The 20876-nt window shown below is 38.0% G+C and overlaps 1 protein-coding gene across 3 annotated transcripts; it reads right to left on the bottom strand.

Annotated features, from left to right (window-relative positions):
* Nucleotides 1-4640: 4640 nt before the first annotated feature.
* yipf5 (Yip1 domain family, member 5) lies at nt 4641-12916 on the bottom strand. Of its 3 annotated transcripts, XR_013780194.1 has the most exons (7): nt 12766-12914; nt 12089-12206; nt 11047-11219; nt 6363-6508; nt 6062-6243; nt 5336-5868; nt 4641-5237 (listed from the first exon to the last, which is right to left on the bottom strand). XR_013780194.1 is itself a non-coding variant. In XM_079356658.1 (6 exons), the coding sequence occupies exons 2-6, from the start codon at nt 12196-12198 to the stop codon at nt 5195-5197; spliced, it is 654 nt and encodes a 217-aa protein (XP_079212784.1). In that variant the 5' UTR covers nt 12199-12206; nt 12766-12916; the 3' UTR covers nt 4641-5194. The 3 variants fall into 3 exon arrangements, 2 of the variants coding, with proteins under 2 accessions (XP_079212784.1, XP_079212783.1); XM_079356658.1 differs by lacking the exon at nt 5336-5868 and having other exon boundaries at nt 12766-12916; XM_079356657.1 differs by having other exon boundaries at nt 4641-5868.
* Nucleotides 12917-20876: the final 7960 nt, after the last annotated feature.

Raw genomic sequence — 20876 nt, 5'->3', positions numbered from 1 at the left:
AAATAGCTCTTTGCCCCACAAAAAAGAGATACACATCATACAACAAAGAAGCATTTTGTGAAGAATAAAGACAAGACAGCAGAGATGACGGTTGGGGAACTGACTGTGGGATTAACCTTTTTTCTCTCTCAATATAGAAGAGGAATTGTGTATCATGATTCTGTAATCAAACCACTTTTATTTCTCCATCAGGAAAAGTGCTCACTTAAAGCTGACCATGCAAATTGATCAGTTTTTGCAATTATGTTTTTGAGTGTTTTTGTTGTTGTTGCAAAAGCTCATTTTAATTTATCACAGATTTTTCTCAGGAAGTGATTTAAGATTGCCTTTCTTAAAATCAGCTGAAAATGAAATGCGAAAACATAAACAGTCTTACTCTGTTTCTGAAAATGAATTTTTTGTCCTTTTAAAGTACAATGGGAACTCCACAGGGCTTACATAATATCTGCATGTTTTTGTCTTTATGTTTATTCACATTTTGTTTGATGCTTAATTTGACCAGCGTTACAATAGGTGGTGTCATTCCCCAGGTATGCAGAAACATACACAAATACTGCATGGACAAATAAGCATATACATCAATTGAATGTGTACACACTCACTCACTCACTCACAGATAGAGAAAATACACAGCATTCACGTACGCACATGTAAGCACAGGCAAAAACACGGGTTCCCTCAGCTCGACTCTGCTGATCGTGCCTTGCAATGTTTGGGTTAGTTCATTGAGTTCTGAATCAACTGTTAGAAGAGTCCGCAGTGCAATGAGGGGAGACAATTAGCCTAATGAAGCGCAAGAGCAAATCACACTCAGTGCTGTGCTAACAGTTGCTTAGTGAATATTCATGTGCTGTTGGCTTTGCAGATGCATTAGAAGGCAGCGCTGCGTTGCAGAATACCAATCGTTACATTTCCACCTGTCGCTCCTCTGCTCCCTCACTGGAGATAACGCCCTAATGAGACTCAGTGCTGCAAGGCTTTTTGGAACACATCCGACACACAGACTACATTTATTATCCCATCACCTGCTGTTGTCTGCTATCCAAACAATCTCAGCTTTCACAAAACAATTAATGCAAATCACAGTATGAGTAGGTATTAATATTGTAAACAAAACACCTAAGATGACTTCCCACTTGTGAATTTTTTGTTGTTGTATGAACTTTAAATCATTTTGCTTTCATTTGTGTGGAGGTAATACATTTCAACACTGTATTTCTTTATAATAGCAATTGGAGTCAGAAATGTCACACGTATTTGCGGAACGACAACTAAGGCCCTGCGTTTTATTTTTATTTTTAAAGATGCCATCATTATTTTTTTGGCAAAGCAATAAGTTTGAAAACATCTGGTTGAAACTTATAAGCTGTATAAAAAAAGGGAACATTTTGAAGTAGGTTATTGTTCTCTGCTGGATTGATAATAGTGCCCCTTTTAGGTGACATGTTATATTAAGGTGCTTGTAACAAGCTTTAATAAATAGGTAATAAGTTACTTATAAGACCTTATTATATTCCTATCAAGTCTATATAAGTGTTAATACGTGCATAATCATTTTTTTATTGTGTCTTTTAAGCTTGTAATAAGGTATAATTAATAGGATACAGGTTAATAAATACTTTGTTATGCACTTATCAAGCTACCTGCTTGGAGGAGGCGCACAGACTTACCGCTGTGCCATCAGCGCCCACCTTTATTATCTCTCAATTAGTGCATAACAAAGTATTTATTCATCTATATTTAGTGTTCCCCACTTTGGATCCAGTACCTGCAGGAGAGCTTTATTTTCTCTTAATAAGTGCATAACAAAGTATTTATAAATAAGGCATTTATATTTCCTTATAGAGGGTTAATAATGTAAATAAAATCTTATTAATGATTATGGCAGTGTTTAAACGGCTAATAAGTTTGGAATAAAACAGAGGTAACAGATTATAGTTCAGTTTGCAAATGTTGCTTAGAAATAGAAAACGTGATGAAAAGCTGATAATTCTGATGTAGAATATAAAGAGATTGATTGGTATATGGAGTTGTCTTTTGATTAATGAATTCTTAAGGTAGAACTGTCTGTGCTCTTTTTTTTTTTTTTTTTTTTTTACAGTCAAGCCTTCACCTCGCATCTTTCACTCTTCTCTTCTTCTCTGCTGCACTCGCTGTGTGTATTTACAAGGGCAGAGAGGGTTTCAGCACTGGCTGCTACCCACCAGTCAGCCTGGCCGGCTTGCTGGGCAGAACAGACTGTGACTCAGAGCAGCCAGATGGAGGTGAGATTATCCTCCCTTAGATAACAGAGTGGTACAGTGGTTCTCATTGCAGAAACAATCAGACGGGTCAACTGGGACAATATCCCTAAAACAGCTTTTACAGATAAGGAGAGTAACTATGCTGCTTTAGAGGATTTTATATGTGTATCACATCAATGTAAATTTAGTTCCAGCAAAAATAATGCCGTTTTATATCACTCAGTAATATTTGGTTCTTAAATTGTTTTTTTTTTCCGGTTGTTTCCGTTACCCTATGGAAGGAAATTGTTCTGTTTTAAGATCCACAAAAGGTTAAAGTTCACTGTGTATTCAGGATACATCTAAATAAATCCACTAGGAGCTATATTCCACTGTGTTATGTAAAGTAACTGAAATATAAATAAAAAAGCAAATAAACAGGGTGAGTCATGAGTCAGGCTGACCCACACAGAAGTTATGCTGATGGAGTCAAGAAAAAAACCATATGTCTCCAGATGATTGTTAAAAGAAGAGAGGATGTAGTCATTACTCTGGGGGAAAAGTCAGGCTGCAGCCAATGAGCGCAGCAAAAATAATATTCAGCCAGCCAGGAGGGGACACTATATATGGCTCAACACTGACATCTGCAGGAGGTTAGGTACATTTTTCAGGAAAAAAAGAGGTAGTGACACTGAGGTTGATTTTGCAACCATCTGGTTTCCAGATTTCCAAACTAGGGTAATCATTCTTTGTGGGAATAGGAATAAACATCACAAACAGCCATTTAAGATGTTTTTGTTTAAAAAAGAGATTAGTGTTTTTTCTTATACTTCAATGTATGAAATTACACTCCCTTTATTTGGAACATTTGTCATTAAAAGACAGGACTTAAGAAATGAGGATATCAATAAACAATTTAGAATACGAGAGAGAGAGAATCATTTATTTTTTTCTTGTATTTTTTTTAAAACAATTTAATTAGTTAAATTCTCTGGACCTCTATCTCTGTAATAAAGAAAGTGAGATACACCTGAGTGAATGCAGGTGCAAGACATTTCATTCTCAGAAAAAAAAAAACTGGCCAAACCAGATACAGTGCAAACACAAGCTCAATTTTATCGTACTGAAAATCTCCATAGACTTGCTGCAGAATATTTTAAAATATGCAACGCATGCCAGTGTTTGTGTGCGCCTCAAAAAGCAATTAAAACATAAATATTCATTTTTATTCAGATAAAAGCTACAAAAGTGCTCTGAACACTTTTATATGAAGTATAAGAATATAAAAAGGAACTAAAAAACAGGTTTATAAATGTCTCTTTTAAAATGCAAAGCAGATTGTGTCTAGAGGACGTGTATATGTATATATATGGTTATTTGAGAACAGAACACTCCTGTCAGGTTTGCTAGAAATGGGAAAGTATATCTTTGTCAAGTTTGTCGGAACAGAAAAAGAACTTCATTTTCACTTGTGAATTATTCATGTTTCAAAGTGAGTTAAAGTGCATTTAAAGACCTCCCTTGTGTATGCATTATGTGTATGTTAGCTCAAAGGACCCACAGAGAAGGTAAAAAGAGGATTGTGATCCAACAATAAAATTCATATATATATATATATATATATATATATATATCCTCTTTTTAGTCTTCTGACAACATTAAGCATTTTTTTTCTTATAAGAAAGTCAGTCAATATGGTTCCACATTTGACTGACCAATCTCTTCCATACACAAAGGGACTGTGATTCTGCCGGTGTGCGTCAATGTTTTTTTTTTTTTTTTTTTTTAAACCAACACATCAAATCTGCTCCATTATTAATTGTATCCGCATGTTTTGTTTAGCATTGGGCACAACCAATACAGCAATACAATTCTGAAGAGGTGTTCAATTAAAACCATGCAATCATCCACTTGAGGTGAACAGGAGCGTTTTGTGTAAATGTGCAACTGCTGGAAATCATGCAGCAAGCATTGATCAGTCCTTGGTTGATCAAGGTCAACATTTAGTAACTAAGACTTGCTCAGCGGAACGATTAGTAATGACCGAAACTAAAAAAAGAAATGAAAAAAACCCAACTATCTTGAGCAAACGATTAGTAGTCCCCCATTCATTCATACTCTCAGCTGATTCCAAAAGAAAGGAGAGACGTTGTAAAGCAGGTGGTGACACAATCGGTCATATTCTAGTGATTGAGGTACTAACATGTTAAACACACAGATGTACACACTCACTTTTCTATATAATCACACACCTTGTTTTCAGCATACGAGGTGGTCCCGGCCTAAGAAGCAATAAAAATGAGTTAAAGAATGCACATTTTTGATCCAAAAACGAAGTAGATGATAGTTGTCTTTAATGGCTCTTATCCTGTTAACCTTTAATTCTTGGATCTTAGAATATAACTCCACAAAGCAGCGTAACCTTTAAAGACAACTTTAATGTGTAAGAAGACACGAACAACAAATGACACATCGAAGCTTACAAAGTGAGTCAACTCTAAAATAAAGATTTCGAAAATGCAAACTATGGCAACACCTTAAGACAGACATGTCTGTACCTAGAAAATATACAGCATCTCTCAGGTTTTTTCATGCTCAATATCTAATCAGTTGTGTTTGGTTTCGGGTGTAAGAACGATGCTTCTGTGCAAACTGGGTTTTTGTCTTCTGGAAAAGGCATCACAACTCAAAATGAAATTCAAGGGAATATTAAAAAAAAAAAAAAAACTATACATGAAAAGATGATGCACAGCTGCTTTGTTTACATTGAAGAGCAAAGGGAAAAAGTGGAGATTAGAAGCTCCTTAGTCCTGCAGGATAAATCGGATATAGAGGAAGAGTCCCCCAGTTTCCTCTGTCCTTTCTTTGTCGTAGAAGTAGACTTAGCATCCATATCGATGTGCAGAAGTAAAGTGGAAGTTTCCCTTAGTCACGCAGCTTTAGAAACGTTTTCTCAAAGCGTCTCCACTTGATCAAAATTGGTCTGCAGGGTTCGCCGAGAGTTGTGTATTGGTCCTGTATGGGAAAAAAAATAATTAAAAAAATCTGAGAACCTTTTCCAGTCAAATCTAATGTCTCCTCTGGTTTCCACCAGTCTGAACGTATTTGCTCACGTCTTCCGCCTTCATGTCCTTAAATTCTTCAAACTGCACGTGGTCGTATGAGACTTGAAGTGGTCCACGGGGAGATGGTTTTCAGCAGTTTTATTGGACAGTTTGCTCCTTTAGAATGTGTGCGGCAGCGGGAGCAAAGTGGAGAAAAAGACACGAGTGCCATAAGACGCTTCAGTCACGAGGTGGTCGAGTCAGCGTGTAGAGGGGATGTGGAGGCTCATGAAAGAAGAAAGAAAACCTTGTTGCCACTTTTAGACAGGGGCTCCCATTTTTCTGTAATAGCAGTGTAATTGGGCAAAATTACAGTGACGCTAATTAGACTGAAATTACAGAGAGCTGGGTGCAGATAAGTGTTACTGAGTGATTTTTATTAGAAGACAGAGATGAGAGCAAAGACCCCGTATAGAAGAGCACAGGGGTAGGCGACCAATAGCTGCTGCCCATCCATGGCCAACGCAGAGATGAAGATCTTTGAAGCTGAGAAACTGCACCAGCCTATGATTGCTGCTGTTATTATAATTCCCATCATGCCCCTAAAGAGGACAAAGGAGGAGGCAGGAAGTTAGCCATGATTGATAAAGAAAAAAAAAACCCCAACATATAATTAAAACAGTGAGAATCTAGCTATGTGTGAAATGTGAAAATTTGTACGGCAAAGACACGCTGAAACTACGGATTTCTAATTTACTGACACTCATGAACGTTTCTGTTTTTCTGCGTACTCACTGTAAAGAGAAGAGGACTCCAAAGCTGGAGAGGAGGATCATGGGAAGGAGGCAGTATCCCAGCACGCTGGCCACACAGCCGAAGGAGACCCCCGTCATACTCATGAGGTTGAGTAGGCAGTACATGCCCAAGCAGCCGATTGCGCTGATGCCGTACACATAGCCAAACTGGATCTTTCCCGACTGTGACAAGAAGACGGAGAAAAATTAAGAGTCCTAAAAGCTCGGGTCCAAACTCCTGTGGAGACGCAGGGTATGCTGGGATATGGGATGTTTTAAGACACAAAACAACAACAATTTACCAGGAGGAGTGTTGCTCCGAAGGCCAAACAGAAGACCATGGGGCCAGCCAGGTCTGTCTCATTCATGATGCTGCCGTCTGCTACTTTCATTGGATGAAGCACCGTCAGAGTCTTCTGCCAGATGTGGTCAAAGTTGATCCCTAACTCTAACACAGACATCCCACATGTTGGACACTTGAACTGAAGTCAAACACATGTATACACATATATGTTTATTAATATTCTATACATTGCACAGAAGTATATAACTGAATATTGGATGTATTGCACGATATCATCATTTCTAGCTGTCAAACTGCTGTTGACATAAGTTGCTGCCTCTGAACACACGTCACTTTAAATCATCACTGGTCACTTTCACTGCACATCATTTCTTCATTGTCCAGCTGAGTTGTACAGTCGTCTTCTGTATACATCTTATTCTGCTATTTTTCAAATTGTATTTATGTTACTGTTTTATCTCGGTTGAATTTCCCCTTTGGGGATCAATGAAGTAACATCTAATCTTATTTTTTGTTAGGAGACAGGACAAGCAAAATAAAGTAAAGAGGAGTTGTACTGGATCTTTCAGATGGACGTTGATGACTAAATGCACATGGACAAGACAGGTTTGCGTTCTATATTTGAAGTTGGAAGCAAACATCTGGATGGTGTGATACTTTAAAAAAGCAGCTCGTCATTGCAGATGAAGGTGTGATGATTTCAGTGTGTTTTGTAGTCTGCACAGTCTTCGTCTTGGCCTTCATCAGAATTATGAAGGTAAAAGTAATGAGCCAGAAACAGCTTCAGTAACACTGTGTACATCAAAGGTTCAATCATTCTATGATTTTTAATAACTCTTTGTCACTCATTCAATAATGAAACAACTAATAATAATCAGAATACATTTCACGGAGTTCCATCTAAAGCTGTTGATGACACGCCGTTCCCCCCCCCTCCTCTCGTGGCTGTTTACACGTTTTATTTTAGAGTCGCAGTTACCAGTGTTCACTCTTCAAATGACGGTGGTTTGACAAAATCCCACTTGTTATCTCTTACTTCAGAGTGAGCATGTGGCAAACGCTTTACATGTACACATGAGGACGAAATTATTAGCCCCCCCATGAAAATTTCACTTTTATTTAAGTATTTCCCAAATGCTATTAAATAGAGCAAAGAATTTTTAACACAGCCTTTTTAAACATCCTAGTTTTATTTTGGATGCTTACATTATTTTACTTTGCACAAAGAAATGAAATTATATCACAAAAACCAAAAACTACCTGGGTCAAAATTATTAGCCCCCTTAAGAACTGACCTTTTAAATGAGCCATAGAACAAAACACTGTTGTGCAATGATGTGCATTACCTTTGTAGTGCTCAAAGCTTGTAAAATCAAGTTAAAATTGAGTATTATCTACCAATTTACAAACGGTATAAAAAGGTCAGTTGGGATTGAGCTGTCACTTGAGAAAGCATCATGGCAAAAACAAAAGACATCAGTTTGGACCTGAGAAAAAGAATTGTTGATGCATACAAAGCAGGAGAAGGATATTCAAAGTTATCACAGCGATTCCAAGTGTTGGAAGACAACAGACGACGACCCAGACCCAGTTTTGCTGCTGACTGCTTGAGGTTTTCTTTCAAAATTTTCACATATCCTTCTTTCTTCATGATTCCTTCCACTTTGACGAGATTCCCAGTTCCAGACGCACTGAAACATCCCCACAGTATGATACTCCCACCACCGTGTTTCACTGTGGGGATGGTGTTCTTTGGGTTATACGCCTCTCCCTTCTTTCTCCAAACATAGGCAATGTCTCTATGTCCAAAGAGCTCTAGTTTTATCTGACCAAATGACATGCTTCCAGTATGCATAATCTCTCTCCAGGTTGTCCTTAGCATACTTCAGTCTGGCTTGAAGGTGTCTCTTCTGCAGAAGTGGAGTTTTTCTTGGTCTGCAACCTCGCAGTCCATTCCTGTGCAGAGCTCTAGTGACTGTCTTCTTTGAGACTACAATTCCTGACCTGGCTAAGTCGTTCACTAGTGTCTTGGCAGTTGTTCTGGGGTCTTTAGACACATCTCTCACTAGTTTCCTCTCCAGAGTCTTTGACATCTTTTGCTTCCTACCTCTGCCAGGCTTGTTCTGTACTGTGTTGCTCTCTTTGAATTTCTTGAGGATACCTCTCACTCCAGTTCTTGACACTTGGAATCGCTGTGATAACTTTGAATATCCTTCTCCTGCTTTGTATGCATCAACAATTCTTTTTCTCAGGTCCAAACTGATGTCTTTTGTTTTTGCCATGATGCTTTCTCAAGTGACAGCTCAATCCCAACTGACCTTTTTATACCGTTTGTAAATTGGTAGATAATACTCAATTTTAACTTGATTTTACAAGCTTTGAGCACTACAAAGGTAATGCACATCATTGCACAACAGTGTTTTGTTCTATGGCTCATTTAAAAGGTCAGTTCTTAAGGGGGCTAATAATTTTGACCCAGGTAGTTTTTGGTTTTTGTGATATAATTTCATTTCTTTGTGCAAAGTAAAATAATGTAAGTATCCAAAATAAAACTAGGATGTTTAAAAAGGCTGTGTTAAAAATTCTTTGCTCTATTTAATAGCATTTGGGAAATACTTAAATAAAAGAGAAATTTTCATGGGGGGGCTAATAATTTCGTCCTCATGTGTAATAGAGCGGAGCAGAAAAAAAAAAAAAAAAAAAAAAAGATCAACGACATTGTCCGCCAACATCGCCCACAGATGACACTTTGCAGGTCGAGTATCACTCCAAATAATCCATTTCAATTGCTTTTTTAAAAAATCACACCACAGTAGAGCTGCAGCTATCGAATATTTTAGCGAATATCACTAATATCCTGATCGAATAAATCATACTTTTGCTTAATTAACGTTTAACTCGTCTTGGGTCGTCCCTACAAACCTGCTTCTTTGCAGCTACCATGGAAACGCCTGCTTGTTACAACCATAGTTACAACCAACCACCTCTGCTCTACAGCTGCTGACACTCACCATATAACTGACAGGGTCCCAAATTAACTTTTGGATTCACTGGTCAAGGCGGCAGATAAACTAAAAATACAGGCCAAACATGTTTTAATGGCTGAAATAACAAATAGTGTTTTGTGTAGCCTACACATCTGTTACTGTACATTTAATTGAGAAAGCATTATGTTCTGTTGAATCAATCACAGAGTCAATCATTATGTCAGATCAGGAGATTGAGAAACTTTAAATATATATTTGCTAAATTATTATTCCACAAACAAGTTCTGTCTTGATTTAGCTTTGACGACGCTTCAGACATTTAATATAATCAGCCTGATGATTATTTTAAATGTGCGTATCTGTCTGCTCCTGCAGCGCGTGCATTCAGCGCGCTCACAGACTGAGACTACAGAGACCATAGACATAATGCCTATGGCAGAGACTGTAAGAGGACGTTGCTATCGTTATGTTTGCCGCAAAAACGTAGAGAGTCTGTGGGAGAGAGTGAACGGAGAAAAGCCGACCGTTTGACCGGATCACGTGTTCCCGACTGGGTCGAATGGATCACGGATCAACTGCGTGCTGACTAAAAGTTAAAAGGGCCGCGCCGCGCTCGTGTGCGTTAGCGCGTAAGTGTGTGCAACAGACAAACACAGTTCAAATGTAGATCAGGTTCTTGTGATTGAATGACTTCCTCTTATTTGTGTATCCGTCCTCGGGACTGGTTTGTGTTTGTCTTTATGTTTCGAGTGTGAGTGTGAGTGTGTGTGTGTGTGTGTGTGTGTGTTTGTGTGCGAGCGGACAGAAAGCGTCACAGTCAGGAGGCTGGTCTTTCATCAGTCACGTCTTTCTTTGCTCCTGAGCTTTCTTGCTGTTAAAATTCCTCTCACGCTGCAGGTGACAGACAAACGTCATGAGAAATGTCCAACAGCACACGACGGGAGGAACTTTAAACAGGAAGACCGTGTTCTGCAACTTCAAAGAATTTAACTGCCGCCAAAAGTCCGCTGACAAAGTCACAAATGATTATTTTTCATTATCGGAGAGACAATTTCGACAAGCTGTTACTTTCAGTTCATACATAACAGAGAGGCAAATCTGCACTTCTAAAGCTGGGAACACCTCCGACTCAGATCATCCACCAAGCTGTCAGGAGGCTGAACTCTCTCCCCTCTCCTCCTCCACCCCACGGCCCCCTGAGCTCTGGATGTTCAACCTCCCTCACCCATCCTGAAGCAGTAGTGCCTTATATATCTATTCATATTTTTTATTTTAAATCCATGCACGTTTCTTGTCTCTGTTGTTGTTTTTTGAATGCACACTTTTGAACATTATTGTTGTACTTCAGCGCATCTGTATTTTATATCCTTTATGTTTAAAATCTTTTCATACTTTTACAGCTTGCAGCGTGGTTGGGAGAGAGAGGGGGGGTTTTTTCTGATTTTTCGCCATGTCAAAATAATTGAATGGCAGAAAATTAAAATAAAGATGACCGACTTGATTGTGAATAAAAACCTCTATGAAAACGATCAGATATTTAACTAATTATTTTTTTTGTAACATTTAACCATATGAATAATAACACTTTAAATGTATCTATGACTTTACTGTACTATCATTTGGCTAAATAAACATTTACTTCTTAGAGAAAATATAATGTATATATAGAGGTATATATAATAGATATAGACTGACCTTCTAGCAGTGGAGGTTCGTCATCAAAGCTGCTGCTGTACATGGATTGTGATGGGGACGGGCTGTAGGTCTGTGTGGGCTGGAAGATTTGTCCTGTGTACGGCTGCTGGGGCTGCATCATCCCGGGGGCAGCGTATCCCATGGGCTGGGAGTAGTCATACTGACCATACGGCCTGGTTAAAACACAACAACAAAGCTCAAATGAGATCTTTGACTGGAGGTGATTTAATACCTTCTCATACTTTCAATTTAAATCACAAAGATTGACAGGCATGTGTCGCTCGAATAAGACCGTTTCACAGTATTTCATTTGATAATCTTCTCTTTGAAATGTAGAGAAATCTCTCCCTCATCTGGAGTAATACATTGATTGTCACATTAAATACACCCACTAATACACTTCAAAAGAGCTCAGACAGGAAACATAGTTGTATTTGGGTTAAATAAACAAGCGGAAAACAAAAATGAGAATCAGTTAGTCATGTGTTAGTCAACACCCACGGGAGCATCATGTCGTACTTATGTTTAGAGCAAAGAATAAAATATTACCAAAACGTTTACAAAAGACATTTGTTTTTAGTTCAGAAGACGGAGAGCATCGATGAAATTTTAATTTCAAACATCCGTTTGCACGGATTTAAAAGCAGATAACTGTGGAGTTCTTTAAATAACAATTTGAAGAGCTGTGTTTAAGTATTTCAGTTTAAAAAAATGTACAAGGAGAAGAGCTTTTTTTTTTTCTTCTTTCTCCGCATTAACTTGGAAGTGAAGTCAAAGACAAAAATTTGTCAGAATTGTTTTATGTTGCAGCAGAATTTGTTGCTAAGTCATAACCTGACGATCATCCAGACATATTTTCTTTGTTTTCTTAATAAGGGGCAGGTAAAAAAAAAAAAAAAAAAAAGATGTATTCTCCTCACTGCTCCTCTCTGATCATGATGGGATTTTGAATAATTGTTTCCCCTCTTAACATTATATGTGTAAACATGTTCGGGAACAACTAAACAAAATGAAATGTGAGGCGAGATTTAAGGTCACTTACTTGTTGTATGGGTCCTCGGTGTTGCCGTAGGCGTAGCCGCTTTGGCTTTGGTCATCTACACTGTAGCTGGACTGGTAAAAGTCTGTGTTGAAATTGTCAAAACTTGACATCTCTCACTCTGATAAAGCACAGGGGCAGAGAGAAGAAGACGTGTCAGCCTCAGGCAGTAAAAAGCATAAATGAAGTTATTATTGAACGAGTGAAAGTTTCCTACGTGGCAAAAGTCTCTGCGTCACAAAACATCTGAATGAAAATCGCAATACATTGAACTCACAATAATACTGCAACTCTTGGGTGAGCCGATGATATAATGGCTAAAGTTAATCTAATGTTATTATCATCAACCAACTACATCCTTATTATTTGAGCACAGTAAGCTAAAGTAGCTAGCATAGCTATTGACTTCAGCTTCACACAAAATGACGAATACTAACAGCGTATCCTCATATACAACTGTGGAAAGAATCGACAGCCCCCAGAAATGCCAAATAAAGTAGTTTTAAAAAGATAACGCTTTGGGGTTTGCTCCTCTGCAGTTAGCTGTTTAGCTAATGCTAGCTGTATCTGTTGTAGAGACCTGACTCGGCTAACGAGCGTTAGCTTATGTTTTTACATTTAATGTTCCTGACTCACAATTATTCACACATCTTAACAGCATCACGAAGGTTCAAACCTACCTGTGATGTCTGTCGAGTCTACCCAGAGCCCTGCCAACTTGATTGCGGCTGCTACGTGTCAGGAGGAGAGGTAAATCTTCCGGGATGATACGCAGCCGGAGGAAACGATGGAGAGACGAAATGCACTCTGAAAATAATACCGCGCCCTCTACAGGCCAGTTGTGGTATTAAAGGAAAGTCACCAACCGCATGATTTTATAAACTGGGCCTACATACTGTATGTGAAAGTATAGTATAATATAGTATCATAGTAAAAGTAACAATAATGTGCTAAGAATTTACTTTAAAACACAGCAAAGCAACCAATTAGGAAAAAAAAAAAAAAAACATTGGATACATTAAGACTTCGGTTGAACATTGCAACATTTTATCCACCACATGTGGGAATAAAACCCTTCTGATTAATATATAACTCTTAGTTATATAAACTTGGCCCCTTGGTGTTTGACTTTCTCTTGTAGCTATAAGTCACATGATTCTTTAAAGTGCAAAAATAAAAACAATTACATGTAGTGGAAAAAGGCAGACAGGGAAACCTTAGCATTATAAAGCCTCCTTCATCTTTGAAAGAGAAACTGTGATTAACTTATATGTCTGAGGGCATAAACAAACAAAGACAAACAATTCAGACAGTGCACAAAGCAGTTGCCCTCAGCATGGTATGGTATGAAGAGGGCATTTTTCTACCTGGAAACTTTGAGGACCATGTGCCACTTTTTTTTTCTCCTGTTAAAGCAAATTCTAGCAACTTGATTCCAGCTTGTAGTCATGTTAAATAACATGTTTAATCATAACTCTAAGGTGTCATTTGCTTCTGAAGGATTCAAAAAGGCAAATAGCACTTTTAAAGTGGCGTTAAGTGAGACATGAAAACACAATTTATCAAAAGACCATCAAGAAACCTTTAAACCAAACAGGCGTGAGATAGATTGTGTCTCTGCTTCAAGATGAACACAGTGAATTTGATGTACCGTACGTGGATTCCTGCAGCAAACACCCATGACTAATCATAAGACGAAAATGAGTTGCCTCCACTCCATTGCCTCTCATTCTCCTTAAGACTTTTAATCATTTCTTAACTTGAAAAACATGTCTTTCTCCTTAATCCACTTAATGAAAGGAAATTGAAAAGTGCCAGGGAGGCTACAATTTAGGGCATTGTATTTGCCATATGCTGTCATAATTGCCTTCATTAATAAAGTCTCTGCTGTAATCCAGCTCTCAATGGCAGTATTTTCCGCAATTGCCTACTGTTCACCCCCTTAATTAAGCTTCTGTCTTCAACAGTCTAGAGGTTTGATAAAGAGGAAAAGGTAGGAATCAAGGTTTCTTAGGTCTTACTCGTTTGCATATGGGAGATTAGATTTCCTGTGGATGACCACACAACATGTGGATGACCACACGACACCCATGCAGTTATATTTAGCAGAACTGGATGTGCACATTTCCTCATAGCATTTACATGATTAAATTCCATGAATTTATCTAATTCAATTTCCTGCCATTCTGTGATATGACTGTCGCACAGCTCATAAATTAGTCGGCATCTGGTACTTGCAGGGTCCATTTCTCTGAAGCAGCCTTCTTCATTCTGTGAGCGAGCTACAAGAGCACTAAATTAAAAATCAGCAGCTGAAGGGTTTGTGACGTTTGTTTCTTCCAAAACGAGATTTCCACCCTCTCAGTATTGAACAGCTTCTGACAAAATGATGGTCATCATGAGAATGCACCCAATTTTGGAAATCAAAGTTCAGGATGATTATAAATACCAGAGCATTTACCAAAAACACTGTATAAAGCAGCACTTGTAATGTTATTGGCAAGTGTAATTGGTGCTGAATAAGGATCGATTTATTAACCAAAGAAACGTTTTTTTAAATCTTGAGAAGATTCCTCTTTATATGGAATGGCGCAGAATTTTCCAGGATATATGTTTCTGTTAATGCAGTGAAATGGGTGTTCCTTTTTTCCCCATGATTAAAATTCTTCTGTTATTTTCATTTATGTCCTGTCATCACTTATACACATCAGCATTAGGGCAGTGATTTCTTTTTTCTTCTTCTTTTTTTACTGTAACTTTAAATTCTTTTAATTTTTTTGGAATTTCATTAGAATGATTTTTACTTAAACATAAAAAAAACATTAAAAAAAATATTTTTTGTGATTTTTTATTTTTATTTTTAATAATGTATCTTGTTTTTTTTCCTGTCATGATCATGATGTCATGATGTCTTGTGTAAAGCACTTTAAATTGCCTTGTTGTTGAAATGTGCTATATAAATAAACTTGCCTTGCCTTTCTTTGCAGTCACTTACTGCTGCATGAAAGAGTGTACCGTGGAGTTTTGCTTTCCTTGCTTATGTGCCTCTTGTTGTCATAAGAGACAGCACAAACCCACGAGGGAACCCTCAAAACAGATTTAGAAACTTTAAAAATAAGTTTTCCATTGAAAAAACAAAAGTGTATATCCTTGACTCTTCCTATTTAGACCCACGATTACTCTGGCAGCCTTTCTGTCAAGTTTCACTGCCCGTCCCTTTGTCTTCTTCCTTTTAACAGGATTTGGCCATTCTAATTCTATTCTATGCAAGACAAACAAAATCAAGCTGGACATAAATTAGTTCTGACCCTGTGGGCTAAAACAGCAGAATTTTGTTATTGCAGATCAAATGATAAAACAAAGTCAATATTGTGTCTACATGACAGCATCCTGGGAGTGACTGTTTATTGCATTTCCAGATTTCAGTATCAACATCTTGAAATTAAAACCCCATATCATTCACATTCTTAAGTTGTTGACACAAGGATCAATTGGGATTGATTTAAGCATCAAGGTTGCTGCCAAGATCAATTTGTGTGTATAGAGAACAGCTATAAGTAACATTTTCTAAGATAAATTATAAAGCAGTAATCTTTTTAGAAACGTTTTTGTGACACTTTTAGTGAAGATATGATGATGTGAATATTGTATTCTAAGAAAATATTCAGCAAATCTGAACAGGTTTTAAAGATAGGCCAATGTAACTCTTCCTCTCATCTTTGTGTACTTCTCCTTTGAACTGAATCTAATGACGTGACAGAAGTAAAACTGGGCCTGGGGCTGAGAAGTAGAGATTCCTTTTGGGACTTCTGTGAAATTGCCAACTCACATTATCTGATCATCGGTCTGGACACTCAATGCCAGAAAATCCTCCCTCAGATGCTCTCTCAGGGTTTCATATCACTAGTTTAGGGTTTTTAATGCAGTTCAGAAGTTTATAAAGTTATGATGAAGTGTTGCAATTTCTTCATGTTTCTGTCAGGGCTTCTCGCTTTCCCTCAAACTGCCATCTCTGCAAACTCGATAGCATATTATCAAGAATGTATGTTGACAAACCTTATACTGTAGAAAGTGTATTTTGTTGTTGTTTTCACTGGTGTGTCCTTTCTTGACTTGACAACAGTTGAAAGAAAAAAACAGACATGTATCTTTTCCGACGATTGCTCTACAGTATGTCTGTAGGCACCATTGTGATGTTGCATTATTAAGTACCTGTCAGTAAAGAGAAGACTACCTATTCTTCTTCTCCCTATAACACTGTTGAATTGAACTTCTAAAACACGACCCTGGACAGGAGTCCTTACTCTTTGTTTCGACGAATGGAAGATTTGGATTTTAAACTGTTAATGCAAGCAAGTTACAAGAAGGAAATAAGCCCTGAAATTCCTGATTATCCCAAGATTCGGGCAGAGACGTATGTCAGGATAAAGAACATGAAAAATGAATGAAAATCTACTGCAGCCCTGATGTACATCATTCACTTCACATCTTTTCCCCCCGTAGTTCTACACTGTGAAAAAACAGAAAACTCGCTCGAAATTCGAGTTGATTACTGTATAATTTTCTTGTAATATAGCAACACATTACGTAGTTATACAGTATAGTAAACATTTCTGAAAGAAGTCAATGCACGAAACACTGATGGTATTAGGTGAAGAATAAAATTGGAGACTACACCTTTAAATGGGTTTCACACTTCTAAGGATTTCTGGAGCTTTGGCCCTATCAGGAGATTTGTCACACACTGAGGACTTGTGGAAGGCACCCTCTAATCCCTTGAGAGACGGTTTACATCAGGGAAAGTTCTAGAGGGAGGTAGAGAGAGAGAGAGAGCAAAACATTTTGCGCTTTGACACACACTCAAACTCTCTCACATGCTCACACCACCGAGGAGCTGACTGTGGCAGAATAAACTTGCACAGATATCAACCCCTTCACAGTGTTCCCACATGGCCTTTATGTTGGCACGAGGAGAGCGGCTGCTTAGCAACATCTCATCTGCATGGTTTGCCAAATCATCAGGGTCAAGTTCCCTTTAGGCTCAGAGGACTACGCTGTGCCGTGCAACATCGAGGAGTGGCCTCACAGATGAAGAGAATCGGTCTGATATTGGCTTATTCTTTCTTGGCAGAGATCCCTTCACAAGAGGAAAGACTAAAAGTTAAGCCTCCAGAATGTATTCCTCTTAATACAAGAAAAAGACTGCCAATGTGAAATTATCTTTACATCAGTTTCAAGTATAGGTTCACCTGTTTTAGATTTTATTTGTGGTTAAAATATAAATACGGCAGCTAGCTACCAGTATCAGTAAATTGACTTACAGATGTTATATTTCAAATATAAATTGACTACAGAATTCAACAGCAAAGATTTGAAATAATCTTCAGGTGGATTTCCTGGCCCTCTAATATGACATTTTTTTAATTTAAAAACCTACAAACAGAAATGTAACATGGGTTTGTTACATTTAATATTAGTTGTCAGCGTTGATGTTGTCACACGAATGACAAAGAAATGTTACTTGGACGTGTGCATGTGCACACACACTTCATGCATAAATGGCTTTCATGCAAAGATCACTGCAACATTTTAAAGTCAGTGCAACTCCAAATTTGAAAAAAGCAAAGACATTCATCATTATCCAATTTGCACAACACAGACAAACATGTCTTTTTGTTTCCAGAGTTTAAAAAATCTAACAACTAGACAAATGCAACTTAAACATACTATCTAATATAAAAGGTAAGCTCTCATTCAACTACTGTAACACGCTCACGCTAAACATGTGTTTTCCTGGTGTTAAAGGAATTTGTGAGAAAAAAGAAAAGAGGGCTGTGTGTTGTTTTAGTTGGCTTATTGATCACGTTACTGTATTGGATAACACGCCAAGCTTCAGAAATCATTTCATCTATTGTCAAGCATCTAATGTACAGTGAGTAGGTATATATGATGTGACATGGACCTAACTGTCTGGTTACTCTGTACATGCTCATCACAGCTCATCTTTGTCTGATGCAATCTAGATAAAAGATGAGTAAGAGCACGCTTTCACACACTCTGATTCAATGGATTATTTTTTTTTTGATTTTTTTTCGCAAATGAATAGAGTGTTTTTTTTCTTCTTCTATGCTGTGGAGCTGTCAGATCCTCCGCCCCCTCCCATCCTTTCACTACACCCACAACTTCATCCAGGCCAACTGCTTTCAGAGTCCCACATGGTGCAAATCGAATCACACGCCAGCTACTGTAAGACACACACAAAACCTCCTGGTTTTAACACTAAGTACAAGTTTGATTATGTCTGTGTGTACAAATGCGCTGATTTCCTTTGTAACAAAGTGGAGGAGAACACTGGGTGAGAGGTCTGGCTGTTATGATGTCCTTCCAGTAATATAACAGTTTGTCACTGCGTGGAAATAAAGACTATTTTTTTTTATTGGTTATCAGTTTTGCTTTATTTCTTCAAATTACAATGCTTTTGTTTGCTTAGACAGTTGCAAATAGGAAAAGTACATTTACGCAGAACAGGGACACTTAAATCCATAGATCTACAATACACTATCATACAGTAGACTTTGTGTCATTGCGAATATGTTTAGCCCTTGATGGAAGAAGGTTCGTGCCCTGACTGCAAAAGTAATTCCATTATATTGCATCTGCCCTGGTCTTCGTAGTATCTAAACATTTAAATCTCTGCTATTGCCCCAGCAGGAACAACACAACTGTGCAACCTGAAGCTACAAATTGTAACCATATACAAAAAACATGCATGTTCAATATTATATATGATTTGCAAGATAATGATTTTGCTTGTTTATCACTAAGCATGGTAGCACATGTAGTTCAAACAGTCATTTATCAGCTTTTTTAAATGACAGAGTGCAGATCTGAAGGGACTCTGACCCTATGCATGCTAGGATTTACTTCAGCCTCCTGTAACCCTAGACAGGATAAAGGGTTCAAACAAATAAAGAATATATATGTTAATAATGATCTTAGCTTTAAGTTAGCATCATATAGCATCCAAAGATTGAAGTAATGTTCAAACGCAAGAGGAGTAGTTCACTGGCTCAACTGGATGCTTCCAAAATAGCTTGAGACACATACTCTCTGCTGTGTTTGGATACTGCTCCAAGGATACACACTCTACCTTGTTTCCTCTTCCAGTGCACAGAATAACACTCACACAAACACACGTGCAAACACCTGCAGAGTCAGTGTTAGTGAGTGGGATGACAGCTCTGCTGCCGTGTTACTGGCCAGAAGACAAGCTGAGATGTTCAACTCTCCAGCTCCTCTGTGGCATCTTGCAGGCCTGTGCTTATCCTCGCTCCAGGAGTCGCTCACCAGCCTTCTCTGTTCCGCCTGCCAAAGTCCTTAATGTTCAGTGGGCCTCCTGTTAAATAGCCTTGTCTCCAGGGAGAACATTGGACCTGGGTTAGCAGGCAAAGCTGCCTCGGCCTGCAGGAGGGTGGATGTGGAGGGGATTGAGAGGTAGAGCAGCAGAACAACACAAAGCAAGAAAGAACTCGTTTTTTGACCTGTTGGAAAAGGCAGAATTTCAGAGCATTTGTAATTTCATTACTGAGTGGCCGAGAGAATGTCACCTATTAAAATGCAGAAGAAATGCCCCTCAATTTGTCAATCCGCTGGCATTAAGTCTGTCATTTTAAACAAGAAACAACTTATTTGTGCAAACTGTATGTACATCAGGATATTGATGCCAATATTTAAGAAGTGATGATTACAGAACCCTTAAGAGATCTGAGTTAAAGTGGTGAGTTCTGTTTCCTGGAATAAGCTAAAAATATCTTGTTTTGAAACTGAATCTGGGGCATTGGGACTTAATGCTGATTCCCAAAAGGGTTTCCCAGAGTTTACGTTTGAAGATCAATATTACAGAGAGAAGAAGGTTTTTTTTTTTTTAATTATTAAAAGTTAATCAGCAGGCTTTTATAATAAGCGGGAATAACTTGCCAAGGAGGGCTTTGAGAATGTAGTCGACAATGATGACTCATTTCATGCCTGAAGGTGTTGGAGTGTACCTGCTCAGTACAGTCTAGCCACCAGCCTGCTGAGGTGAGCTCATGGGGACCCAAGCATCAGCAGACTATTTTTGTTTGAGGGAGAATGAATAATTAAAAAAACTGGTTGTGATCGAGCAACATCATGGTCACAGACAAAAACTTTTCAAACTTATGGGCTCCAACTTTTTCCATATTAGCATTTTCTTTAAATGTAGCTTTGTTAAAATCCACAAAAGAGTGTTTAATAAAGAGAACGAAAATATAATTGAGCAAATCATGGTCACTTTGTGGACTATAATGTAAACATGAGAAAATATGTAATTTAATTGTATGTTGGTTTCTTAGTTGAGCAAATAAGTAATTCAGTTTAGTCTTGGGTGTTCAAATGATACATGATGGGTTTAATGTGACATTCACAACAAAGAGATCCCTGTAACACATATTATAAGTCTAAGCCTATATTGTACTGTACTAAATACAGACCATGTCCTACACTATAACGTAAAAAGCTTTAAGTCATAAGCAGACATCAACCAGAGCTGAATGTGTTAAAAATATAAAATAGATAGCATACAGATTTGACTGATGACTGTAATGCCTGACGTCTTTGACCTCATTATAAGCTGAAACTCCCTCCCTGCTCTCCTCTCAAAGCAAACCACGCACTGAAGCCCTTCCAGCTTGCCTTCAAACCATCTACACACTATGACTCACTGCACTTGATGGCTCCTTATTGGCAGCAATGATGAGCTCAAAACAAATAT

This window comes from Symphodus melops, assembly GCF_947650265.1.
Source record: "Symphodus melops genome assembly, chromosome: 11".
Taxonomy (NCBI): domain Eukaryota; kingdom Metazoa; phylum Chordata; class Actinopteri; order Labriformes; family Labridae; genus Symphodus; species Symphodus melops.
This window is presented reverse-complemented; position numbering and strand designations above follow the sequence as displayed.

Excerpts from the sequence above, each read along its gene's own strand:
- yipf5 (XM_079356657.1), bottom strand. The coding sequence starts at position 12,198 with ATGTCAAGTTTTGACAATTTCAACACAGACTTTTACCAGTCCAGCTAC. Across the intron at positions 6,244-6,362 it reads TCGGAGCAACACTCCTCCTG|TCGGGAAAGATCCAGTTTGG; the intron begins GTAAATTGTTGT and ends TTCTTGTCACAG. Across the intron at positions 5,869-6,061 it reads GGAGTCCTCTTCTCTTTACA|GGGCATGATGGGAATTATAA; the intron begins GTGAGTACGCAG and ends TGTCCTCTTTAG.